Genomic DNA, 25816 nt, shown 5'->3' on the forward strand with positions numbered 1-25816 from the left:
GCGCTGCCCCTGCCGGCGGCTACGGCGGCCCAGGCCTGGCGCTACTCCCGCCGCTCGGCCCAGCTGGTTATGGCCTTAATCGTGACTTTTCCCTCCTCTCGGTACCCGGGGGTGCCGCCGCGACCGGAAGTGCCAATTGCCATAGCACCCCGTCTCCCCGATGAGCATTCCGGGTGTCCCCGGAAGCGGTCGGAGCCGGTGTTGCGTGCGGAGATGGTCCCCGTTGCTCTCGCGGCCGCGCCCCACGTGGTCCCCCCGTTAAACACCGCGGGTCATTCATCGCAGCGCCGCCCGGGGCCGCGCTGGCCACGCCCCATCGCGCACGCCATTGGCCGAGCGCGGCTCCGCCCGCCAATCGGCGCCGGCCACGCTCCGACCGCAGGAAACCGCACATGGAAAGTCACGATTGGCGGCGACGGCTGCAGACCCCGCCTTCCCAAGCTGTCCATTGGCTGCATGTTTGGCGTGGTGCGCTGCTATTGGGCAGAGTGGCGCCGCCCTCCCCCACCCTGGGGTTGATAAGGCGGAGGGGGAGGGTCGCGGCCGCTCCAGCGGGATCGGCGGCGGCGCGGGACGGGCTGGGGAGCGCGGGGCGGCGGCGCCGGGGGCTCTTCTCTTGTCACTGCGGCCGCCATGAAGTCGGTCTGGGCGCTCGCTCTGGCGTGTGTGCTGCTCCTGGCCGGTGAGCGCCTGCGGGTTTCTAGAAGGTTCTGGCGGAGGGGTGTCGGGGTCCCGGCTAACAGGCCCTCCCTACCCGCCTTCCCAAGCCGTGTGCCCGGGTGAAGGGAGTGAAGGCCGCCGAGGGGAGGTGGGGTCTCGGGTGGGACCCCTCAGTCTGCCCCGTGGGGAGGAGAAGCGGTGCTCGGGCCCCCGCCTGCCCTGGCCGGGCCTGCCCTCTCCGGGGATGGGGCGGCGGGGGGAGGGGGCCGCGCGGCTCATGCGCCGTCACGGGCGGGGGCGGAGGGTGGGAGGGGGCCTCCCCTTGCCCATCTCCCGTGTCTGCGGCTGGGCTGGGCTGAGCTGAGCTCCCCTGGCGGGGGGGCGGGAGACTCGAGGTGCAGAGCTGAGCCTGAAGATGTGGGGAGGAGTAAGCGGAGAAGTTGGGGCAGTGCGTAGTGTGGGGATCGGGCTCAGGGCGCTGGTTTCCTTGTTTTCCCAGTGTCGGTCAGAGCCGATGAGGTGGATGTAGATGGGACTGTGGAAGATGACTTGGGCAAAAGCAGAGAAGGGTCTCGAACGGATGATGAAGTTGTTCAGAGGTTGGTACCTGGGGCGCCCTGGTGTTGGAAAGGTCAATTTGGGCACTAGTTATGCCTCAGAAATAAGTTGAGAACTCTGTTCAAAAGAGGGATCCAGTTAACTGGGGGAAATAAAACATTCCTGTAAGAGACTTATTTCTTTCTAAATAAAAACGAGCTTGAGAACTTGGATTCAGAAAAGTTCAGCTTTTGTTTTTAGCAAATATCGATAGCTGTTAATTGGGGTTTACTCATGCCTGTCATAAATGGTGTCAGTTTAGTGCCTGTGGATGGAATCGCTGTATGCCCATAAAATGCCCCTTGTCCTGCAAGGTGCTCCACATGCTGAGGATTGTAGTAGCTTTTAGATTACCTGTATTATTCCCTAATTTTTTATGAAAAAATGCCTCAACTTGCAAAAAGCCTCAAAAAACATGAATTTTCACTTAAGTTTTTGGATTATGGTTATATAGCTAAGGATGGTCACTCTTGCACTTGATTCATTTGATCATGTAATTTTGTGCTGCATCAGTGATTAGGTGTTACTGCTGCTGCTTTCTGATTAAATTAGTCATTCTGTTTGTGGACAAGACTCCTTGATAGATTTTTCATTGTCCTAACAGAGAGGAAGAAGCTATCCAACTAGATGGCCTAAATGCATCCCAGATCAAAGAAATCAGAGAGAAATCTGAGAAGTTTGCATTTCAAGCAGAAGTGAACAGAATGATGAAGCTAATTATCAATTCTTTATATAAAAATAAAGAGGTTAGTGCCTTCATTTGCAGATCATGTTTGAATTTTGGGAGGTGTGTGTCTGTCTCTCCTGGTATTCCTGACTACTGGTTTCTGTTTCAGATTTTCCTGCGGGAACTTATTTCAAATGCTTCAGATGCTTTAGATAAGATACGGTTGATATCGTTAACTGATGAAAATGCTCTTGCTGGCAATGAGGAACTTACGGTCAAAATCAAGGTAAGAAGAATTAGATACAAACATCTCTTTCTAAGAAGTGGTGGAGGAATGTAAAATCACACTGCATCATTAAGTTTCTATTTTTGGCTTGATACTGATGCAAATATAAACTAGGAACACGTGAGAACCCTTGCAATGAACTTTATCAAAGACTCTTCTTTTCATAGTAAAAATATGCTTCTGTTTTTATAAAGAGCAACTGAAGTATTGGGCTAATTTTAAGAAAGGTCTTCCTCATTTCTGTAGTTATTGCAAATTCAGTTTATTGTAGTCAGGCATGTTTGAATTTGAATAGCTACTATGTACCAATTTTCTTTGGCATGTATTAAGATTCACAGTGGAGTCAAACTGCATTTTTTTCTTTATTTTTTTCAGTGTGATAAAGAGAAGAACATGCTTCACGTTACAGACACGGGCATTGGCATGACAAAGGAGGAATTAGTTAAAAACCTGGGTACCATTGCAAAGTCTGGTACAAGTGAATTCTTAAACAAGATGACTGAAATGCAGGATGATAGTCAGTCAACATCTGAGTTGATTGGCCAGTTTGGTGTTGGCTTTTATTCTGCTTTCTTAGTAGCAGACAGAGTTATTGTCACATCAAAACACAACAATGATACTCAGCATATTTGGGAGTCAGATTCAAATGAATTCTCTGTGATCGATGACCCAAGAGGGAACACCTTAGGACGTGGCACAACCATAACGTAAGATTTTTGTTTAATCTTAAAATAAAAAATATCCTGTGGGTACACTTTGCTTATTGGAATATGAGTGACTTTAGCTTTATTATTTCTTGTAATGCAGCTTTTGTTTGTTTTAATGGAAATATGCAAAACACAAACTGCATCCAAAAAGAAATGTAGTTCACTTCATGTTCTGTTAGATGAGCTAATGAAACTATGAATGTCTTGACAACTGTCAGCAAGTAGTTCCAGACAGTTCAGCTGCCTTCAGGCTCATTCAGTCACTCAACACAATTCTGGCCTGGCAAAACCTATAAAGGGGGGCTGTAGAGCTTTGCTTGGAAACTAGCTGCTGTTTATGTATCAGTGAGGCTGGTCTGATGCAAATTTCAAACTGGAGGTAGTTTGCTAGTTCTATTTTAATTGCTTTCATGAGCAGGTAAATTTATTTGGTCTGGGTTTAGAGGTTTTCTGGAGGAGGTACTCAGTGTAAAAAAAGTTGATCTTGGTACTCTAGTTCAAAGTAAAGCCCTTGAGGGTGCATCAAGATCCTGATAAGTATGGATATGGTTTGATGTTTTCATTTAAACTTTCCAATATTGTGTTCTGCCTCAGCCAGTGAAAAAATTGCTGGTTGAGTAAGGATTATATTTTTTAAGAGATGCTTGGAGCTGAACTAATAAAAAAGCTCACTTGCATGAACCTGAATTGCTATGGCTGCAGCCAAAATCACAGGTTGTTCTGAGTTGGGACCCACAAGGATCATCAAATCCAACTCTTAAGTGAATGATCCCATATGTGGATCAATCCCCTACTCTTGGTTATTAGCACCATGCTCTGGCTCAGTTGGTCAATCTCAGTGGCATAAGAAATGTATATTCTGCTATAAAACTGTCAAAATACTTGTCCAGCAATTTACTGGAGTTTTTGCTTTGTGTTTTTCTTTAGCCTTGTCTTGAAGGAGGAAGCATCAGATTACCTTGAGCTGGACACTGTTAAAAATCTAGTGAAGAAATACTCCCAGTTCATAAACTTCCCCATATATGTGTGGAGCAGCAAGGTAAGTGTGTTTAAGTGAGCATTGTCCAGTATAAGTCTTGGTTATGTCAGCTGTCTGGCCAGATCTTTCATGAGTGCTAAGGGCCTGCTTTCTTGTTCAATTTCTAAAATTCTGTTCCTGACTCTTTTGGCTGCAGTTTTACTAGTTATTTTTTTTCTCCAGATGCTGGCCTGTTGCTAAAATCACAAACTTTAAAGGAACTTGTTTTTATTCTGAGTCAAAGAACTTTACCAAAGGAGAAACACTGCTAATTACTAATAAGGATCTTTCTTCCACTGGCTTTGGTACATGGAAGCCTTGTTAAGTTCTCAAGCATAGCCATAGCTAGATACCCTTCTGTAAAAAAACAGGGCAGTGTCAGATTTTAGGCCTGTTGTGATGTTTTCTTGATGTAGCACCAACTTAAAATCCAAGTCTCTGATTTGCATTACGTGTAAAGCATTGAAAAATCTGAGTGCGGTGATCTCCCAGTGTATTGAAGGAAAGTATGTATTAATGGAAACGCAACTGAAAAATACTACTCATAGAGAAGTTTGCAACAAATAGCAGAAGTCAGGCTAGTGCTGTGAAAGATTAAGCTGTTTGAGAGAATACTGGAACATACCTGGTAGTAAGTCAAGGTGTTAAAATCCCCACCTTTGGTTGTCTCTTTAGACAGAGACTGTTGAAGAACCCATTGAAGAGGAGGAAGCAAAGGAGAAAGAAGAAGAAACAGATGATGAAGCAGCAGTTGAAGAAGAGGAGGAAGAAAAGAAACCAAAAACTAAGAAGGTAGGCTTTTGTTAGCCTTGGGGTCCTTTGACTCATGTCAGATGTCAGCAATTTTCCTAAGTAGTCTTGCAGAGGTGCATTTCAGTAGTGTGTGCTTTCAAGAAGCAAATCCTTTTAAAATGAGATGGCAGGAGAGATTTTAAGTGAAACAGGCTAGGTAGAAATCAGGCAGATGATTGGCAGTAGCCTTGTGAAGCTGTGGTCACAGCTAATTATAAGTACTTGCATGAACTGCTTGAAGCAGTGGAATTCTGTAATTTGACACTGTTGACAAGTTTAAATTTAATATACTCTGCAGAGAAGAATTTTCCAGAGTGGCATTAGAACAGAAACACTGGTGCTTAGTAAATGTGTTAAATGTACATGGAACACACTACATTGCAGACTAAAGTTTTGTTCCCATGTGTTGCACTAATGTGTATACTTAAAATGAGAATGTCCAGATTGTTGCATAATGTCCAGATCTTTTGCATAAAATGAAAGCATGCTTGGGATTTTTAAATGCTAATTTATGTTTTAGGTTCAGGAGTGCCTTTAATTGGCCTAAGTTGAAGTAAAAAATGAGTCTTTTTTATACTATTGTGTTTATTTATCTAGGTTGAAAAGACTGTCTGGGACTGGGAGCTCATGAATGACATAAAACCAATCTGGCAGAGACCATCTAAAGAAGTTGAAGAAGATGAATACAAAGCTTTTTACAAAACCTTTTCCAAGGTAAGTTCAGGGCCTCAAGATGATTCCAAAGCAAGAAGTTTGTTTGTCTGGCTGTGTAAATAAAACTGAGTGCTTATAGGATAGGCTCTTTCTGAAGAATTCATTAATTGCTGTCACTAGATGGAACTGCAGAGAGCCTGGAAGGTATAACATCTTAGTCAGGAATTTATGTATTTTTCCAGAGAGAAGGTACTGCCAACCAAGTGTTGATTGGTCTAGATTTGGAAAGTATTATGTTGCAGCTCATGTGGAGCTTACTGATGTGTTTAAATTTTGACAGTCAAATTTGTATTTAGTCTGAGGGTTGTAGTGTTTGTTGCATGTGGTGGAAGAAAGAAGGAGACAGAGTTTCCTAGAAGTGTTGTCTTTGTATCGCTACAGTGTAATGTGTCACTCCAGAGTATCTTAACTGTGGTATGATGATACTCTATTGGTTATTGGTAACTTTTTAGTGACTGGCTTGTTAAAATCCAGCAAAACCTGGGAGGTGTCCAGGAAGGTTCTTTTCACATGAGTTACTCTGCTCTTGTAACTTAAACTTTTGTCTCCATTGTAGACTCTAGCATGGCTATATGGATTAATTGTAAAATAATTGCACTTATTTGCCAAACTTAGGTTATTATTGGAAATGTATAAACTCACTGGTAATTTCCCCATGTCAATTGAAAGCATTCTCTCTTCACAGGAACACGATGACCCAATGGCATACATCCACTTCACTGCTGAAGGGGAAGTAACTTTCAAATCCATCTTGTTTGTTCCTAATTCTGCTCCACGTGGACTGTTTGATGAATATGGATCCAAAAAAAGTGATTTCATTAAGGTATGACAGAAAGGTGTGTGCATATGGTTTTGTGGCAAAGGAAAAAAACCCTGAAGTAACTTGGGTGCTCTCTGCTCTTGTATTTCAGCTGTATGTTCGAAGAGTGTTCATCACTGATGACTTCCATGACATGATGCCCAAGTATCTTAACTTTGTTAAGGGTGTTGTAAGTATTATAAATCTTACTTGCATTTAATTTCTTTTTTAGCTTCAAATAGTGCTCGATATACTTAAAACTTTCTTTCTCATTTAGGTGGATTCTGATGATCTTCCTTTGAATGTATCCCGTGAAACACTTCAGCAGCATAAATTGTTAAAGGTAAGCTAATTGGTTTTAAAGTCCTTCATTGTAAGCACAAGATGGCAGCAAAGTTTAGAAGACTTAATAGCTTGATGAATTTTGTTACATGACTCTGAAATTAGTGTAAAGGAAACTCAGTTACTGCTGTTTCCAGATTACCTGTCTACTTCAGATCAGGGATACAAAGTGGAATCTGTTCCTTAAAGTGAGGTTGCATTGGGGGTTATTCCAAATACTTACTGTTGGAACTCAGTATTGCTGCTTTTTTAGGTGATCAGAAAGAAACTTGTCCGCAAAACTCTTGATATGATCAAGAAAATTGCAGAGGAAAAATACAATGACACATTCTGGAAAGAGTTTGGTACCAACGTGAAGCTTGGTGTTATTGAGGATCACTCCAATCGTACCCGACTCGCTAAACTTCTGCGCTTCCAGTCTTCTCATCATGAAAGCAACCTCACAAGCCTTGATCAGTATGTGGAAAGAATGAAGGAGAAGCAAGACAAAATCTACTTCATGGCTGGTGCCAGCAGAAAGGAGGTATGTAAGAGTGAAAAGAAAGGAAGGGGTACAGTATATTATACTTTTTAGTTTTAGTACCATCAATGTTTAGAATTGTTTATTTGCTGTAAATGTGGAGACTCCATGCTTATGTTACTACTGCAGTTCAGTTTTTTTGGTACCAATATTTGCCAGATAGTTGTACAGTTTTTGGTAGCTGCTGCTACCAATGCAATTAACCTGACACCTTACATGTTTTCATTCTAGGCTGAGTCCTCACCATTTGTTGAGCGTCTGCTGAAAAAGGGCTATGAAGTGATCTATCTGACTGAACCTGTAGATGAATACTGTATTCAGGCTTTGCCAGAGTTTGATGGCAAGAGGTTTCAGAATGTAGCAAAAGAAGGAGTTAAGTTTGAAGAAAGTGAAAAGTCTAAAGAGAGTCGGGAAGCCTTGGAAAAGGAATTTGAACCCCTCTTAAACTGGATGAAAGACAAAGCTCTCAAAGACAAGGTAAAATATTGTGTTATATGTATTGATTATTTTTACTCATTGTACTTGCTGCAACATACTTTGCAGATTATTTGAGCGTAGACTTGACAGTAGCATCTCTCTTCATGGGTAAACCTGTATGGATATTGTCTTTATTCAGGAAGATAATTAGTTAGAATGTCATCCTAGACATTCCTCAGAAATTCTTGAATTTACAGTGAAATGCAGTTATTTACTTAATTCACTGTATAAGCTATTAGTTCTGGGAACTAACATTAAGGTGTTCTGGGGTTTGTTTTTTTTCCTACAGATTGAAAAAGCTGTGCTATCTCAACGTTTAACCCAATCTCCATGTGCTCTTGTGGCTAGTCAGTATGGATGGTCTGGTAACATGGAAAGAATCATGAAGGCTCAAGCTTACCAGACTGGGAAGGATATATCTACAAAGTAAGTTTCCAGTTCTATAACAGCAGTCATGAAATGCAGTTGACGACCTCCCTTGCTTGGTGTACCCATAACAAGCTTCCACCTGATTCAGATGATCCTGGGTGTTTTTAAGGTCTTTATAACTAACTTAGTCTCCATTATAGCCCTAGATTGTTATTTTCAAGCCCAGTATGTAAAACTACCTGATGAGCAAGACTCATCAGTGGCATTTGGTATCTGCCATTCATTGACAAGAGAAGATGAATTTAGTAACTTAAATGCTTTTTGTAGTTGCACCAGTATTAAAGGGCTAGGGGGATTACACTAGTTACTGTGACTGTAACTAGTGTATATAGATTTAAAGATCTAATTGGGTTCTGTACTTTGAAATGCTGTAATTTCTCTTCCCAGTTACTATGCCAGCCAAAAGAAGACATTTGAAATTAACCCCAGGCATCCACTGATCAAGGACATGCTGAGGCGAGTCAAGGTAAATAAATAACAGTAGTGAAACACTGACTGACTTGCTGCATACAACCTGCTTTAACAGGTCTGTTTTGATTTTCTTGTGTTTTTCCATGTTAGGAAAATGAAGATGACAAAACTGTTTCAGATCTTGCAGTGGTATTGTTTGAAACTGCAACTCTGAGATCAGGATATATGTTGCCAGACACTAAGGAATATGGAGACAGAATAGAAAGGATGCTTCGTTTGAGTTTAAACATTGACCTGGATGCAAAGGTTAGTTTGTCTTCCACTTGGGCTGTTAAGTGACTTACAGTTGCTTCATCTTAAAAACTGCAGCTGCTATTCACTTGCATAAAATGAAGTGTATCCAGCTTCCTGCACTTAAGTGGGCTACCAAAAGTCCAGCCATGAATCTGTACTTAATACTCATATTCTTCATTCCTTGCTCTTCTTTGTAGTTGCTTGAGATTCTATTTCATTATGCTTCTCAAGTATATTCCTGTCCTTAATTAAGTGCTGGCTCTAGGAGTAAACTGAGTACAGCCCCTGTCTCTCTAATGGAGAAATTCCTAATTGGGTACAAGTAATGCAGGTTCTCATAATCCTGTGCAAGAACTTCTGCTGGCAGTTTTGCTGCAGTATATCAGTGCTACACAGATCTTACTTTTTCCTTCAGGTAGCTTGTGGCAAATGTTAGGAAATGATAGTGAAAACTTCCACAGCCTGTATTTAACTAGTGCACAATTAGTTAAACAGCCTAAGCAAGTAAAGCAAATTGCTTGTGACCTTTGTGTACAGGTGGATGAGGAACCTGAAGAGCCTGAAGATGCAGCTGAGGAGGCAGAGCAGGATGAAGAGGAAGTGGATGCTGATGCTGAGGACAGTGAAACACAGAAGGTAGGGTCTCAAGTTTGATGCTTTCTAGACAATATTTATGTGCAACATTGTCTGTAGGTGCTTCCTGCCAATAAAGTTGTTCACTTTGCCTTTCATGACACTAGATTTTAGTGTTAGATGATCCAGGCTTTTCTTGGAGGGGGGAGAGAAAAAATTGCAGTACAAATTTATTGTTAAACTGTATTGTGAAAAGATGACATTGAGGTATGTTCAAAGCTGGAGTGAAATTAAGCCTTAGAGATTGTAACAGTGCCCTGTGGCAAGAAAATGGCAGCAAATCCTCTAGTGAAGATAATTACCCGTGGTATTTCCATAGCTTGTGGGCAAAAACATGAACAAATCAGCAAGAGTGCAATTTTAAATGCTTACAATACAGGCTTGGAACAGCACTCCAGACTACAACATTGCTCCTGAACAGTTCACCTGTCATGTGAAGTCAGCTCATATCTGCACTTTTATGTCTTGATGGATATGCTGAACTCTTCTAATACCATAGCTTTTTGATAATACTAACTTGGAAAGTTGTTTTGAGGTCCCAACTGGGCCTGCTTTCTTGGGTTGCTTTTGGAAGAGACCTGCAAGATGATATCCAGTGATTAGTGCAAATATTATAGCAATGTAATTTCCTACTGTTAAATGTCAGATAAGAATAGATTTGAGAAACAGTATTTATTGTACTGAACCTACTTAATTTTGATGCCACTACTGTTAGGTTTGCAGAGCAGTATAACCTGCAATGACAGGAATATAAATTTCTGTTCTTCTGGGAGTTCTTGTATTTTTTTTCCACTTTCAAAAAGTAATATTCTGATTCTCTTTCTGTCTTCACAGGAATCCACAGATGTGAAAGATGAACTGTAAACTGCACTCAACTACTGTCCTGCATTGGGGGGTTAAGAGGGAATGTGAATTAGATTGTTTTGTTTTTTTCCACTGTAAAATGTTGAGGGATGGGGTTTTAAGGGTAAAGGAGGTTTTTTTTTTAAGTTCACTTTTCTAAAAACATTCCTCATGAATGTAAATTTGTATTATTTAACTGACTTGGTGTAAAATCTTGTCATGTACAAAATAAAATGTTCCCAAACACCACCAACTCTAAATTTATACATACCAAGCTCATCTTGTGGGCTGGCAGAAAGAAATGAAGGTATGGTCCTGGGTCTTTGGATCCTTTGTGCAAACAGGCTCTTTGCTGGCAGTCCTTGGGCCTTCCCATGCTGGCACAGCCATACGTACTTGTGTAGTGTCTGCTTGTGGCTGGGATTTATGTTTACAGACCTGCTGTGCTGCTTAGCCAAATACACCTGATAGCTGACAGCTGTACTGAACTTGCTAATTGAAATAAGTGTTTGAGTGAGTGAGGTATCTCCTGCAAGCCTGAGAAAGAGGAGATAGGGTCCTTAAAAAGGGCATTGGAAGCAAAGCTCTGAGAGCTTGTGCTGGATTCTGACTTGACTCCATAGAATAGACAGCAGGAACTTTATGGATGAGGGGGAAAAAAACATTTCACTAAATATGTGGACAGCTACCACCAGAACTGTCTTACTGCCTGTGAGCTGCTACCATCCTCCATGGCACTTAGAAACCCTGCCTTTGTCTTGTGTAGCTACAGCAGTTCTGTTTTCTACAGGTTGGAAGTTCTTTTCACGTATTCTTAATGCCATTATTCCTAAATATTTTCACTCTTTTTCTTAGTCTTTTATGGCAAAGCACTGTAGATACTTAATATGACTGAAGCTAAAGTTGTAGACAAGTTGAGCTTCCATTCATTCTGTTGGCTTTATGTAGTGGTTGGATGAAGCACTGTGTTTTCTCACTAGTGCCTCTACTTGAAAACACCTTCACAGAGTTGGTAAAAAGTGTTTACAGTGAGGGTTTGGCAGATTTTTTTTTTGCCTTCATCTGTGGAAGGACATAGTAACAGTGCTTCTGCACAGTAATACTATTTAAGAACCAATCTTTTCTGTTTTGTTAACAGAACTTCTGTGAAGTTACAAGTTTCTGCACTCTGAAGCAAAATAAGCTTTCTTATTAGGTCAGGGCACTGACCACTGACCTGAAGATCTTGCTTTCCATTTACTAGGCTTCTATATTACGGCCCAAAATAAGCCATGTATTAGTGTGGTTGTTGTGTTAGAGTTAAGAGAGTTGAATTTTGACCTGTCAAGGAAAGGAAGCTTAGTTTGGGAGGTTCTCGAGGGAGTTTGAGGGGCTGTGGTTTCTGCTCACTGCAGTGGTATCCTAGAGAAGAGTCTCTTGTTACTGGCCCAGGCCGAGTGGTCTCATGCCAGTCTCGGCAGCCGGCACTGTCAGCTTTAGAAGCAGCCTTTGGCAATAAGTTTCCGAACAGGGCAGGGACACCTTCCCCCTAGTGTAGCAGTGAAACTTTGTGCTCTGTAGCAATCAACCTCCTGAAGTATCAGTTGTTTTCAGTGATACATTTCTGAGTGTATCATTACTACCCACACCTCCATTTGACCTCTGAGAAGCAAAGATTCCCTCCCACCTCCTCGATGGTGGGGAAGGATTTTGCCTAACAAACTAAAGGGGAATATTGAAAGTGTAGGGTAGTCTCCTCCAATATTCTTAACCCATAAATTACTTGTAGGTTTAAGAAAACTTTGTTCTGTTGTATAGCTGAAGTTCTCATTGCTTTATTGGTTTGAGGTTGACAAAACTGGTTAAATTTCAGAAATAATAAAGACCAGACTTGAGAGAGTTGTGCTTTGTGCTTCTTTATATACTTCAGCTGAGAGTATCATGTGCAACATAGCTTTGGTCCAACTGCTTTCTCTGCATCATGCAGTGACAAGTGTTTGCTATTTATAAGCACAAAATGCACTTGTAAGTTTACCTGTTCTTTCGTCAGCTCTGAAGCAAAACGGTGTCAATAATGGAAGTGTCTCCCAGTCAAAACTGTTTCTTTCAGTGCTGCAGTTACACTGATTCTGGGGCTGTCACCTCTGCTGTTAAAACTTGGTGCATTGGCAGCTTTGCTATTCCTAAATGGGTACTAATGAGGACATTTCCCTCAGCATTAGAAAAGGCTGAGCTCCCTGTTGCTCAGTTTCCAGCAGCAATGGGATACACTTAGAAATGCAATCCTAATTTGTAGAAACTCCCCTCTGCAGCCTTTAGATCTGAAAAGCCTCTAGAAAATAGAAATGCATCTTTCATGTCAGAAATCAACAACATAAGAGGTGATAATCTGACGAAGTGTGAGTAACAGTGCATGGGCTGGTGAATGCTGGCTTGTTAAAGGATCATCAAAAAACTCTCCCTGCCTCAGTTAGAACAGAAACAAAATACTGTCCTGTTTTCTCTTCACTAAACTTTATCTTCTGCTGAAGTGGAAGGTTGGAATTGGATTGGTTGCAAATCTCAGCTTTGTTTAGGTGCAGCAAAGTCTTTTCACCAGAAGTGGATCTATTAAGATGATTTCATTGATAGATTTTGTTTGGACATAAAATTTCTCTTTTACCAGTGCCTCTCTCTCAATTCCTGTTGTCATTAATAAAGGTGCCTGAGAGAGAGGATGTGATCTAGTTATATAAAAAGTGCACACAAGAGCAGGAGAGGAGCTCATCCCACCAACAGCTGTAAAACTTGGTGAGAGCAGACACATACACATGCATAAGAACTATAAACCTTTCTTCCTAGGAAAACCAGTCCAGTTTATGCAGGCATAAGTAAAATAATAGCTTCATAGTCAGAGCTGATGTAAATGTAGCACTTTCACTGATCATTTCTGGATCCCTCTGCCCTTACAAGATTTCCAGATACTTCAGTAGTAGGAGTTTGGGAGCTTTTTGTTTCCTTGCTGGGTAGTGTGTCAGACTGTTTTTTATGAATTAAACTTTAATGATGACTGAGGATGAAGCCTGTGCTTTGTCCTGGCATCTTTCTGAAGGGAAACTAATCCCAACCTTCCCAAGCTCTATATTGTACCATTTAGAACCAGCTTATTGAGCCATTTTCACAGGAAGGTGACTACATTTTCAAGCTCCTGGTGTGTTGTGGTGATTCTATTTCCAGACTGAAAGGTAAACCTGCACTTGTTGTTTCAGAGTTTTGCATATTTACAGCTATCAAAAGCAGCCATAGACAGGTCAAGATGCCCAAACAAAGCACAAACAAATCTGATTTCAGTGTAAGCTGTATGTATTTGCCTCATTTTAACTGAGATCACCAAGCTGTAAGATTCCTGCCTTGCAGTGGACCAAAGCAGATTTCCTGTCAGTGACACATCTGTGTCATGGTTTGACACTTTATTCTGAAGGTTACTTAAAATGTAATCCAGATTTAAGAACTCACAAGCGTTTTGGCACACAACTGATGGGACTTTTACCAAAAGCATTCACTGTATGTTTATTTTTAATGCTGCCCACAACTCTGAGTAAAGGAAAGCAAAAATCCATTACAAGAGCACAGTATTTCACATATGTATTTCTGCAACTTAAAAAGTTGTATAAATATTTTATCAGTTCTAATTTTCACAATGAAAATAAACTCTGGTCACTGTTGTGAAGTCTGAATTTCGCTTGATCTTTCTTTTAGACCCAACAGTTCTGTTTTCAGTTCTCCAGGCTTAGGAGGTATTTCAGGTATGCTCTATTAAAAACAGAAAAAGATGTCAGTGTTGTGACAGAGGAAAAACTAAACTCCCAAAACAGTAAATGAGCTTATTCTGGAAGAGCATGACAGCTAAACTGTGATTTTACAGCCCTCTTTTCTGAGTGGAATAGAATTCCTACAAGCAAAATTCACCTTAAGAATTATTACCTTTTTGTAATTTGACTTATTTTAAAGTAGCAAAATACAATTTCAAAAAAAAATAAATGAAAGGAAGAACAAACGGTTTGTTTTAAAGGAGCAAAGCCTCTTTTTGCCATTAAAGTGAGTCTGGTGGAGATGTTCTAGCACAGTTGAAGTTTCCACACATACTCTTGGTGATAGAAGAAAATGTTTCACTGCTTCTACTGCCCGGATTCAGAAATTAAGCACTGAAATTGGAGATAAAATTTTAAAAGGTACCAGATAACATGACATTTAAAGAACTGAAGCTCCTCAAAATTTGTGCTACTGAAGAGATATAGATAATTTGATCATTCTGAATAAATACATAAATAGACAAAACACATAAATTCTAATGCATCTATCAATGACTGAAGCCTCATAGATTGAATTTTGAGCTGACAGCTCAAGCATGGTAATTTTTTTAAAACTTATTTCTCGTTTTAAAGTAGCCAAGAGAATTAAAAAAAACAAGTATATATGAGCAAGAGGATGAGGGAAAGCTTCCAAGTCAGGCCTCCAAGAGCCTGAAAAGACACATTATTATCCCTAGTGGATGGTCTCATTTAGAGTTTAGTTCTATGACTGTAATTCTGACAGCCGTGTCTGTCGTGATTTCTAGTGTCATTTCGGTTGCCCTCATTTCCGTTACTGGAGGAAACCAAGTCTATTTAAATCCAGTACAGCCCCTTCTCACTACTTTTGCAGGCTCATTTCTCAACCCAGCTTCCCCCAGCAGAGACCCCTTCTGGACACAAGGTACTACGTCCGGAATGGAGGTGACTCTCCACAGAAGCCACAGAATCGCAGAATTCTTGGCTGGAAGGGACCTCTGGAGATCATCCGGCCCAAGCTCCCTGCCAAGCAGGGTCACCTAGGGCAGATCACACAGGAACGTGTTCAGGTGGGTTTGGAATGTGTCCAGAGAGGGAAGACTCCACGACCTCCCTGGGCAGCCTGTTCCAGTGCTCTGCCACCCTCAATGGAAAGAAGTTCCTCATGTTGAGGTGAAACTTCTTGTGGTTTAGTTTATGGCTTTTGCTCCTCATGCTGTCGCTGGGCACCACTAAAAAGAGTCTGGAACCATCCTCTTGGCACCCACTGCTTAGGTATTTACAAGCATTAATGAGATCCCCTCCAGTCGTCTCTCCCAAGAGAAGCTGCAGACCCTGCATCATCTTCGTGACCCTCCACTGGACCCGCTCCAGTAGTTCCTTGTCTTTCTTGTACTGAGGAGCCCAAAACAGGACACAGCAAAGTCCTGGCGGCCTGACCAATGCCCCTGTAGAGGCTGATCTCTGTCCACCGCCAGGCCAGAAACACAGCCTTTCCGAGGCACAGCCTCTCCAGCAGACCCTCCATCCCGCACACACGCTACCAGCGACCGGGACCCTCCGAGCACTTACAAGGTCAGGCCTGTAGTACCTGTGCACGACCTCGGCCCCCGCGAACATGGCCAGCATGCTGGCCGCCAGCGCCCGCAGGTAGGTGGGCCAGGGCACGCCGGCGGGCATAGCTCCGGGGGCGGGCCCTGTGCACCGACAGCGCCGGACGTGCGTCATCCCCGCCGCCGCCGGGAGGGGGAGGGGGAAGGGAACAGGGAAGAGGGAAGAGGGTGCGGAGGCCCGCCCTCGGCAGGGAGCATCGCGCCAGGCGGGGTGAGTCCCGACACAGCGCCCGCGCCGCGGCCCGGCCGCCCCCTCACGGCCCCCGACGCCCCCCGCCCGGGGCGGCCGCGGCCCCGCCCTGCGCCCCCATTGGCCGGCGCGGTCACGTGACGGGGCCGCCCGGCCGGTCGGTGGGGGCGGGGGGCGGCCGGCGGCGACAACCGCGGCGACAGCGACGGCCCGGGGGGAGCGCCCGGCATGGAGGGCCCGGAGCTGGGCAGGTACCGGCGGGCGCCCGCAGCCGCGCTCGGGCCTCGCGGTGGGGATCGCCCCTTGTCCTTCTCCTCCTACCCCGCATCCCACGGCCGGCGGAGCTGGGGCCGGGCCGTGGCGACCGCCTCCCTCCCCTTCCCCTGGGCACAAAGAGGGAGGGGAGGCGCTCCCGGGGCTCTGAGGCTGCCGGGCCCGCGGCTGGGGGAGCGCGGCGGCCTCGGGCTGCGAGGGGCGCGATCCTGTCTCTGTCCTGAGGGGGATTTGAAAATTACTTAATAGCCGGTTTTGTTCCAGTGAACACATCTTTTTCTTTACCTTTTTCTTTTCTTTCCCCTTTGTTTTTAGCATGAACGGAAGGGGGGGGGGGAGGAAAAAAATAGTGAACTGGAGGGAGGGGAGAGGAACAAAACACTGCCTTTTCCTCGTGATGCTGAAAGTACTTGTTTCAATGTTCTATAATATATATACATCAATAACAACAACAACAAAAAAAAGTCTTACTGAGCCCACGTAAGAAATCTGGCTGGCCTAAAATATATGGGAAAATTAGGAGTAGAGGTAAAACTTCACTCTCATTAGCAAGTGGTTAGAGGACTTGTTTGTGGTACGGTGCAAATTTATTTTTCTATTCAAAGGGATTTATATTCCCTTTGCTAGAAGGAGACTTTTTATACGCAGAAAGTAAGAAGGTCTATATTACAAAATGATATCTGGTCTTAGGTTAGATGCTTTCACATTTTTCTTACGCACTCTTTTATGGTCTGCATGATTAAGCATTTATTACATTATGAACTGGATTCTGCGTGTCTCAGTTTTTCATGTGCTTCTCGATAGAAATCTGAAAATCAGTTTTGTTTGGTTCATAAACTGCACAAGTATTTTATATAGAATGGAACTCTTCCAGCAGCGGGTTTAAGGTATTCTCTGTACTCAGAAAATCTCCTATAGCTTCATTTGGCAACTTCCATGGGAATCTGACAGGCCTATGTTCATATTTGTTCTCCTTGTTTCAGGGTTAGATGTTTGGGTTAAAAATAGTGGCTTGATCACAAGACTGGATTCTTCTTGCATAAGACTGATTTACAGTGGGTTTCTTAAAAACCCAGTGTGTAGTAGGGAATGGTCCCTTCTTTTGAGAAATTTAAAATCAGAATCATTTAGGTTGGATAAGACCTCTAAGATCATTGAATCCAGCCGTTAACCCAGCACTGCCAAGCCCACCACTAAACCCTGTCCATAAATTTGCACATCTACAACATCTGCTCCAGGGTGGTGACTCAGACAGTTCCCTGGGCAGTCTATTCCAGTAGTTAGCAACCCTTTTCATGAAGAAATTTATTCTGATATCCAGTCTAAACCTCCTCTGCCACAACATGAGGTCATATCCACTTGTCTTGTCACTTGTTGCTTGAGACCAACCCAGCATCAGCCTCTTTGCAGGTGGTTGTGTAGAGTGATCAAGTCACTCCTGAGCTTCCTTTTCTCCAGGGTCAACATCCCCATATCCCTCAGCTGCTCCAGACCTTTCCCCAGATCTGTTGCCCTTCTCTGGACATGCCTCAACACCTTCCTGTAGTGAGAGGCTCAAAACTGTGCTCAAGATCTGGCCTCAGCAGTGCCAATTCCATGGGGACAATCCCTGCCCTGATCCTGCTGGCCACACTATTGCTAATGCAGGATGCCACTGGCCTTCTTGGACAAGTATCTCTATATCTAAAAATTATTTGGTGTTTTTAATTATAGCTCTGAAATGGTAAAATTATTTCCTGAAAATCTACTGTTCACCAAGTCTGTTCTATGTATTTGTAAGACAGTAGAAGCTATGTGCATGAAGGTGGCTGTGTGGGTAGAAGGGAGTGACAGAATAAAGCAGAAATGGTTGTGAGGGCTGTATATGACTAATAAATGTGTGGAAGGAGGGAGATGTCTATGGAAAAATGTGTTTATGCATAGAAAGAAACTGGAAGGATCTCTGTGTGTGTGAGCACTTCCGTGTGGAATAAGTGCAATACTTGTGGTGGGATCCAGTGTGTGATAGTGGGACAACATCTGCCACACAATTTGTTAAAGCTGTTTAATAATCTGCAAAGTAACAAATGCTATGTGTATTAATGCTTTATAGCCCTGAATGATTAATCCATTCTGTATCTTACCAGATCAAGCAGCTGACACCACATAAAATAGATCTAAAATTTGGGAAAGTTGTGGAAGTCCAGAGGGCTTTAGCTCAACATGCATTGTAAATTGTTGGTCTGTTTGATAGACAGTTTGCTTTGGAATTGTGTGCTACAGTGTTTTAACAAAAAAAAAAAAAAAAAAAAAGAATAGCTCTAGTCTCCCCTTACAGATGCTGTGCTAATGCCACATCATAGCAATCACAAGAGAACTGTGCTGTTAATGTTGGCGTTAACTGATGTCAGCTAAGCAGCCAGACTGCTTTGATGGTGTAGATTAATTTAGTGCCTTGTTAACAGTCATCAGAGAATGTAGGTGCAGTACATGCCAGCCTTGATAAAGTTTGATGTTTACATTCTCTTTGGTACATCATTATTTGGTGCATTGGCTGGGAAACTCAAATTGGTGAATCTAAACCACTACAGTAAGTTCTCTCTTTCTCCCTCTCTAAGATACTACACCTATCTTCAGCAAGCTCAAGCGTTTTACTCGCTTCCGTTCCATCAGATGATGACTGCAGTGCCCAACATGGAAATGATGACTGAGCAACCGACTCTAGAGGGCATTCCAGAGCCAAACATTGCTCAGGAGCCTCCAAAAGGTAGCTTGACTGGGCTGTGCTAGTGAGCTGAAGTGAGAGTGATTGGGAAAAAAATATTGCTCCTAAACTGCTTCCTTGGACCTACTGGATTTCCTTTTCTTGATGCTCACTGCAGAAGTATTGATTAATTGTATTCTTTAGGAAATGTGTTCTAATAGACAATTAAAAAGGCAGTAAACTAATGTGAATGTATGCACATTGTTCAGTCTCACACAATTATCTTGTTCCAAGAAAAGCAGTTTTTTTTTCAGTAGGTAGATGCATTATTTTAGTCATGGGTTTTAATATGGTGTTAGAGAAGGTATTTTTAAGATTCTGGCTTCAAAATACCTATTTTTTTAACTTTCTGCAAGAGAAGTACAATGTAATACTGTTTATTTGAAATATTTTTTGTTTGAATGGTTGCTTAGTTTGTTGTAGTAATCACAGGTAGGGAATTGGTTACTCAGAATTGTTGAGTTTAGTATGGCTTATTTAAACAAATACAAACTGTTGGAAAGTGACATTGTTCTACAGCTCAGCATTATTAATGAACACAGTGAGAGAGAGAGAGAGAGAGAGAGATTGAGAGAGAGAGGGAGCAATCTCTGGGTGGTCATGTCATGGCCAGTGCCTGTGCTGCCTGACTCTCTAAACTTTTAAGAGCCAGAAGATGAGGAAGCTTCAGGTGTGTTGTTTAAATTAATGAATTTTGAAGGTAAATTTACCTCTGATTTCTGTCTGTGTCCGTATATTTAGCTGAGTCTATTTGAATATCCATGCTGCAACATTGGAAATGTACAAAAGGAATATTTCTTGTGTGTTTCAGAAGTTAAAAAAGGGGGAAGGAAAAGAAAAGCCAAAGCAACTGAGCCAAAGCAACCCAAAAAGCCTGCTGCTAAAAAAGAAAAACCAGCCAAGTCAAAAGGCAAACAAGAAAAGATCACAGATACTTTTAAAGTCAAAAGAAAAGTGGACCGTTTTAATGGTGTATCTGAAGCTGAACTTCTGACCAAGACTTTGCCTGATATTTTGACCTTTGATCTGGACATTGTGATAGTGAGTAACTCAGAGTTACAGGATTAGGTGGAAAAGTCTTGTATTTACTTGTTTTGATTTACATTCTTTCTGCTTACTCATCTATATTGCATATATGGCAAGATCTTGCAAGATAAAGTACATAAACTGTTTCCTGTGTGTAGAGCTGCTTTGCATTTCCTGTTAAAACTTAGTTCTAATTTCTGAGAAGTCTAGGGCTCACTTTTAGTACAGATTCATGAGAGCCCATAACTCAGTGCTTAATTTCCTGGAAGCTCTGCACCCTCTGAGCTGCTCTTTTGACCTTGCACATCTAATCGAGGCACTGCTGCAAAATTGTCTTTTTAAATAATAATGTAAGGTGCCATTAATACATTCCTGTTTATTAACAGTAACTTAGAGAGAATTGAATAAGCATCCATACTGTAACTTGATTAAATTCTTTACTAGCAAGCCGTGTTGTCGTTGTTAAAATGGACTGCTATCTTTGTAGATTGGCATAAACCCTGGCCTGATGGCAGCTTACAAAGGACATCATTACCCAGGACCTGGAAACCATTTTTGTACGTTTTTGTTTTCCTTTCTTCTTTTAGCATTTGCAGAACTTTGTTAGAACTTGTGTCATTTTAATTAAACTGGTTTGGGTTTTGTTTTTCTCTTGGGTTTTGGTTTGTTGGATTTTGGTTTTTTTCTTCAAATATGAGTTCAAGACAGCGAGTTCTGTGTGAGAGGCCCAGTGCAAGGAGAAGCAATGGCAAGATTGTCACAGAAAGCTGACACATTGTATTTGCCACATTCTTTCCCCCAAAATCTGTATTGATCACTGCTTAAGTGAATCACAAAATCTAAAGCTCTGTACTGAGCTTTTAGAATAAAAGGCTGGTTTGAAGGATCATGATGAGGAATTCCTGTTCACTAGGGCCTTCCTGCCCTCTTGGAGGAGGTAAAGTAATGTTGGTTGGCTATTTCAAACCTTTTTGGAAGGGGCAGTGGTCTGCCCAAATTAACTGATACTTTGTTAAAATAGATTCTTCCTTTAGCATTCCAGTACTCCAATAGTTGAGTGGGATTTTTTGGTTCTGTTTTCTTTTCCTTGGAAAAAGGCAAATGCATGTCTCTCTTCCTACTTTGCAGGGAAGTGTCTGTTCATGTCTGGTCTAAGCAATGAACAGCTAAACCACATGGATGACCACACTTTGCCACATAAATATGGGATTGGATTTACAAACATGGTTGAAAGGACAACACCTGGAAGCAAAGACCTCTCCAGGTTAGACAACAAAGGGAAATATAAGGCTTGTTAATGAATTAATAGTTGTGATTATAATTTTGAGTACTTTGTCTTTTAGCAAAGAGTTTCGGGAAGGAGGGCGAATTCTGATGCAGAAGCTACAAAAGTATAAACCTCGCATAGCAGCTTTTAATGGAAAATGTGAGAACTTTTCCTTTTAAATGAATTTTTTCTGTTAGTAGCTTTTTTTTTTTTTCAACTTACCCTATATTTTTATTTTAGGTATTTATGAAATTTTTAGTAAAGAAGTTTTTGGAATTAAAGTTAAGAACTTGGAATTTGGGCTGCAGCCACACAAAGTGCCAGATACAGAAACTGTAAGTATTGAGACTGAGAAACAAAACTAGGGCGCTCCATTTTTGGTTATTTAGAAACTAATGAAATCTCAGGCCTTGCATACACTTAGGAAAACACTTTGACTGAAGTATAAGAGGTGTGAAAGGTTTTTACTTAGACAGTTTTCAGACATGTCTTTAATGCAGCTTTTTCAGACTTGCAGACTTTATTTGAGAAACGGTATGTTATGGTTAGTAGGTTGGTGCATTCTCTAAGGACTACCTAAAATACAGGTAACACATGCCTGCTTTTATGATAATTTACATCTGATCCCCAGTGTCCAGTTCCCTGGGTATTTGTATTAGTGGATTTTGGTACTGAGCATTACCATGCAGTGCCACAGTGGGGGAGTCCATCCTTGTGCCACTGCACATGACCCCTCAGCATTGCTGGATCTGGGCATGCCCAAGCGCTTCTGTCAGACTCGGTCTCCTTAAGCTGATCTGCACTTTGAAGTTAAATTGGATGCTTAAGATAAAACAAGCAATTTGATGAAGAGTGCATTAGTCATAGACCTTTAGTGCTGGAAAGGATCTCAAGAGACCAGCTATGTATCATTAGAAATTGGTTTGTTTAATATGTTTTCATAAACAAGTTAAAGCAAAGGCAACTACGGTACTTGGCAAGGTAGCTTATTCTAAAGCTTCATTACCTTGTCAGTTCAAAAGTTTGGATTTTTTTCTTCTTATTTCTACCCTCAATTACTAGTGCTGCAAGTTTCAGCTGCCTTTCTCTAAAGGTGGAAGTGTTGTCATTAGAGCCTGAAGAATCATTGGATAAAGTGCTCACACTCCTTAAGTAGCTCTTAAGTACTTCTGCAGTAGATGTATTTGTTAGAAAGATAAATAATACCCTTTGCTGGTACTCGTTCATAAAGACTGCATGGTAATAGAAATATTGAATACAGTTAGTTTTTCCTGAACTAACTTGATGTCTTTAGTTAGTGCTGTTGGTGCAGATAGAAACACTGAAGCTGGCTCCAGCCACACTAACAAGTTTCACAGCCTGGCATATGTCATGCAGGTGCACTTGGCCAAGCAGCCAGGCTAATTAACCTGTGCTGCCTCCCTCACTGGTCTGGGCTCTTTGCAGGCTGTCACGTACTCCTCTATGCCTTGGCTCAGAGCTCTGCTTGTTCAGGGAGCTCTGGAGTGTGCCCTGCTCTCTTGTAACACACATGGGTACTGCTTCTCCTGCAGCACATAAATAACTGGTGAAAACTGTGCTCACTTAGCAGCTGGTAATCAGCCCCTGTCTTCAGGACAAGACAGGTGGCTGGCCAAGAAAAATGAAAACCCATTTTAGCCCCTTCCACAACCACCTGTGGCATTAGTGGAAGTTTGTACAAATGGTTAAAACAGTGAGCTTAACAGTTAAGTTGTTCTGAATGCACTAAGTATTAACTCATAGCTCAGGGATCAGTAATGCTGTTTTTCTTGCTCTTTGTCTCAAGCTGTGCTATGTTATGCCTTCGTCCAGTGCAAGATGCGCTCAGTTTCCTCGGGCACAAGATAAAGTTCATTATTACATTAAGCTGAAAGACTTAAGGGATCAACTGAAAGGCATTGCACCCAACACAGACGTCCAGGAGGTGCAGTACACATTTGACTTGCAACTTGCACAAGGTACGGTTGTTATTTTGTTAACACTTCATTAAAATGTAAAGTAGTGTACAATACTAGCAGTTTCCCAAGCAGAAAGAAATAAAGAATTTAATGGGAGGAAGGGAGACATGATTCTCTAAACTGTGTGGTATAAAATTACAGATTCCATTCTCCTTAGTACAACCTAAATTATCTAAGGCGAGCTGGGATTATCTTGTAGAATTTGTGGCTGTTTTTCAAATGTTCTCTGATAAAAGTGCTCTTGGATAATTTTTATTCTAAATATTAATGCTTGAGCTGTACCCTTTCTGCAGAGGATGCTAAAAAGATGGCTGTCAAAGAAGAAAAGTATGACCCAGGCTATGAAGCAGCATATGGAGGAGCTTACTGTGACCGTGCACCATACGACACTGACCAGTGCAGCTTGTCTTCAAATGGAACTGGTAAAGTGCTTGAGGCATTCAGTCTGCAGCTGGGGAGCAAAGAGCCTGTGGTGTCAGTTGCCTTTAAAAACGGTGTGATTTTTGTTTGTCCAGCAGGAAGCAACCCACAGTACTGTGAAGGGTCGTCCTTCGGTGAAGTTCCTAACGGACAGTGGATGACACAGTCCTTTGCAGACCAGATTCCAGAGTTCAATGCTGCCGTGACACGGGAAGAGGAGGGAAGCAGCGTGTAGGAGCTGTTCCTTCTCAGCTATGCACACATGCTGCAGTTTTAATGCAGTGATCAAGATTGGTACCTCGGTTCTCCAACTGAAGCATCTGGATAGTGTTTTATCTCCCCTAGTTATTTTATTATAGTCCAAAGTAAGTGTGTGGTAGGCTGAAATCAATGAATTAGATAATTTTAAGGAACTGTCCAAACTTTTTAAAAAAAAAGTTAGCCCTTTTTTGTATATGAGTTTTATATTTAATGTATACTATTTCTTGCAGTTTTTGACAAATTGCTTTCTCATCTGTGAAGATTTCTTTGGGGTGTTAATTTTATTCCATAAATGGTAACATGGTAGGAACAGCAGCAGTATACTTTTTACCAATGCCTCAATATTTGGATATCTCATAATACTTTTATATCCAGAAGGGAAAAAGGAAAGTGTACCCTTGCCTTGTGCAAAGAGGTGTTTTTAATCATGCACCATTAATGAAATAGTGCTTTTTAAACCTGCTTTTTACTATCTTAAAAAGTATACTAAGTTGTGTTCTGCAGCTGTGAGTGCTGTCTTCTGGATGGGATGAAAGAAGTCTGTCTGTTCAGTGAGTAGACCATATTCAGGATAAAGGGAGTGAAGACATCATCTCAAGTCACAACACTGGGGAGGAAAACTTGCGTCACCACAGGACAGGGCCTAAGTATTCTACCTGATCTGTCTCAGCATAAGGTTTCCCTACCACTCCATCTCTTTCCCCCTTAAATTCCAATGTAAGGAACTGGAATTCCTTTTAAAAAACCAAAAACAAACAGCAGTGGTAGTTCTTGAATTCTGTGGCATTTAAACTCCATAATTTCCATTAAGTTAGTCCCTTCACCTGACCTTTTGCAGGAGATAACCCCTTTGAATGTGACAGAAAATTGAAAGACTGCATTCTCTTTAAGAGTCATGCTCAGCTACATTATTTACATTGTGTACAATAAGCACAGGGTGAAATAGATGTGCAATTTAGCAGTTTTTAACATGAAGTTCTTTTCAATTTGTAGGACCTTAGGGGATGTTCCCTTTACTCCACTTAAAAACACTGAGTTGAATACAGAGACAGCTGTTCCATGAATAAGAAGTTGGCTGTAGAAACTATAACTCTCTTCTGGGGAACTTGCCTAAATAATACACATTTTTAGCCAATATTAATGACTGAGAAAGAAATGAGACTCCATCCTGGTGCCTGATTCTCCTCTTCTTTCCCTCTTTTATCATGTGAGGAAAAGATGAAGTCAAAGCAATAAGCTGATCAAAACACTAAAGTTTTGATGATCTTATGACAGTTGGTGCTTCACATACTTGAAAACACACAAACAGTATCTCCACACTCCATGCTGGTCAGAGATTCCTGTACCAGTGTGATTAATCCTCTCTTCACAGCTCGTGACAGTTGTCAATTGTGTATAACTGGTTAGTGTAGGTTCTAATCCTGCTGTAACACCTTTTACAGAGATTACACACTGTCAACCTGTTGTGAGGCAGGCATGATGTTTACAGTTTCTTCCCAAATTATGTGGCTTAATTCTGAGAATCTTAAATCAAATGAGTGTGCATTATGATTCTGATTGTGTTTATTAGCTGCAGCATAAAGCTGTTCCACATATTATCAGAAAGGTATAGGATTTGTCTTGTCTGTTATTTAAAGTGTACTGTATCATGTATTGCTGTTTACATGGATGTTTTCCTGCAGGTGCTCAAAGTATCTCGCATCAGGGATTCGTTACAATTCAGTTTTATTTTCAACAAAATTAGAAGCATGAAACTAGCACTGCTGAGTACGTAGCACAGTAGGTTTTAACTCCTGAAAGGCTATCCTGGTTGATGGGAAGGGAAAGATCTCTTCCTTAATGGAATCACCTACTTGCTTATCTGGGCATAAAATACAGTTGGGTGTACAATGACCATTCCACTAAATACTGCAATTCTGTATTCTCCCTCAAAACTGGTGCTCTTTTTGTTACAGTGATACAGAAGGTCTTAACCTGTCTTAAATCTACCAATGTTTCACAATAAAATCAGGAATTGTACTGCAGCGTATTGGAATATGCTTTTGCATCTTGCTAAGTGCACTACAG

At 41.7% G+C, this 25816-nt stretch overlaps 3 protein-coding genes across 4 annotated transcripts; 2 read left to right on the forward strand and 1 right to left on the reverse strand.

The window, feature by feature from the left end:
* The first annotated feature begins 522 nt into the window (after positions 1 to 522).
* On the forward strand, positions 523 to 10438 carry LOC131591678 (endoplasmin). Its single transcript, XM_058862610.1, has 18 exons — positions 523 to 682; positions 1160 to 1259; positions 1862 to 2003; positions 2094 to 2210; positions 2586 to 2917; positions 3845 to 3956; positions 4611 to 4727; positions 5325 to 5441; positions 6127 to 6264; positions 6353 to 6430; positions 6518 to 6583; positions 6836 to 7105; positions 7334 to 7579; positions 7869 to 8005; positions 8396 to 8474; positions 8570 to 8725; positions 9251 to 9349; positions 10181 to 10438. The coding sequence occupies exons 1-18, from the start codon at positions 634 to 636 to the stop codon at positions 10208 to 10210; spliced, it is 2385 nt and encodes a 794-aa protein (XP_058718593.1). The 5' UTR covers positions 523 to 633; the 3' UTR covers positions 10211 to 10438.
* A 3262-nt stretch (positions 10439 to 13700) lies between these two features.
* Positions 13701 to 15859, reverse strand: LOC131591941 (ubiquinol-cytochrome-c reductase complex assembly factor 6-like). The gene is made up of 2 exons (XM_058863077.1): positions 15550 to 15859; positions 13701 to 13960 (listed from the first exon to the last, which is right to left on the reverse strand). Exons 1-2 carry the CDS (start codon positions 15703 to 15705, stop codon positions 13865 to 13867), a joined length of 252 nt encoding a protein of 83 aa, XP_058719060.1. The 5' UTR covers positions 15706 to 15859; the 3' UTR covers positions 13701 to 13864.
* Positions 15860 to 15946: 87 nt separating this feature from the next.
* On the forward strand, positions 15947 to 25768 carry LOC131591939 (G/T mismatch-specific thymine DNA glycosylase-like). 2 transcript variants are annotated; one of them, XM_058863073.1, is made up of 10 exons: positions 15947 to 16031; positions 18651 to 18799; positions 19608 to 19837; positions 20310 to 20379; positions 20951 to 21086; positions 21166 to 21248; positions 21330 to 21424; positions 22897 to 23068; positions 23362 to 23490; positions 23584 to 25768. In XM_058863073.1, exons 1-10 carry the CDS (start codon positions 16009 to 16011, stop codon positions 23721 to 23723), a joined length of 1227 nt encoding a protein of 408 aa, XP_058719056.1. In that variant the 5' UTR covers positions 15947 to 16008; the 3' UTR covers positions 23724 to 25768. The 2 variants fall into 2 exon arrangements, with proteins under 2 accessions (XP_058719056.1, XP_058719057.1); XM_058863074.1 differs by having other exon boundaries at positions 23587 to 25768.
* The last annotated feature ends 48 nt before the right edge of the window (positions 25769 to 25816 follow it).

This window comes from Poecile atricapillus, chromosome W (assembly GCF_030490865.1).
Source record: "Poecile atricapillus isolate bPoeAtr1 chromosome W, bPoeAtr1.hap1, whole genome shotgun sequence".
Lineage (NCBI taxonomy): Eukaryota > Metazoa > Chordata > Aves > Passeriformes > Paridae > Poecile > Poecile atricapillus.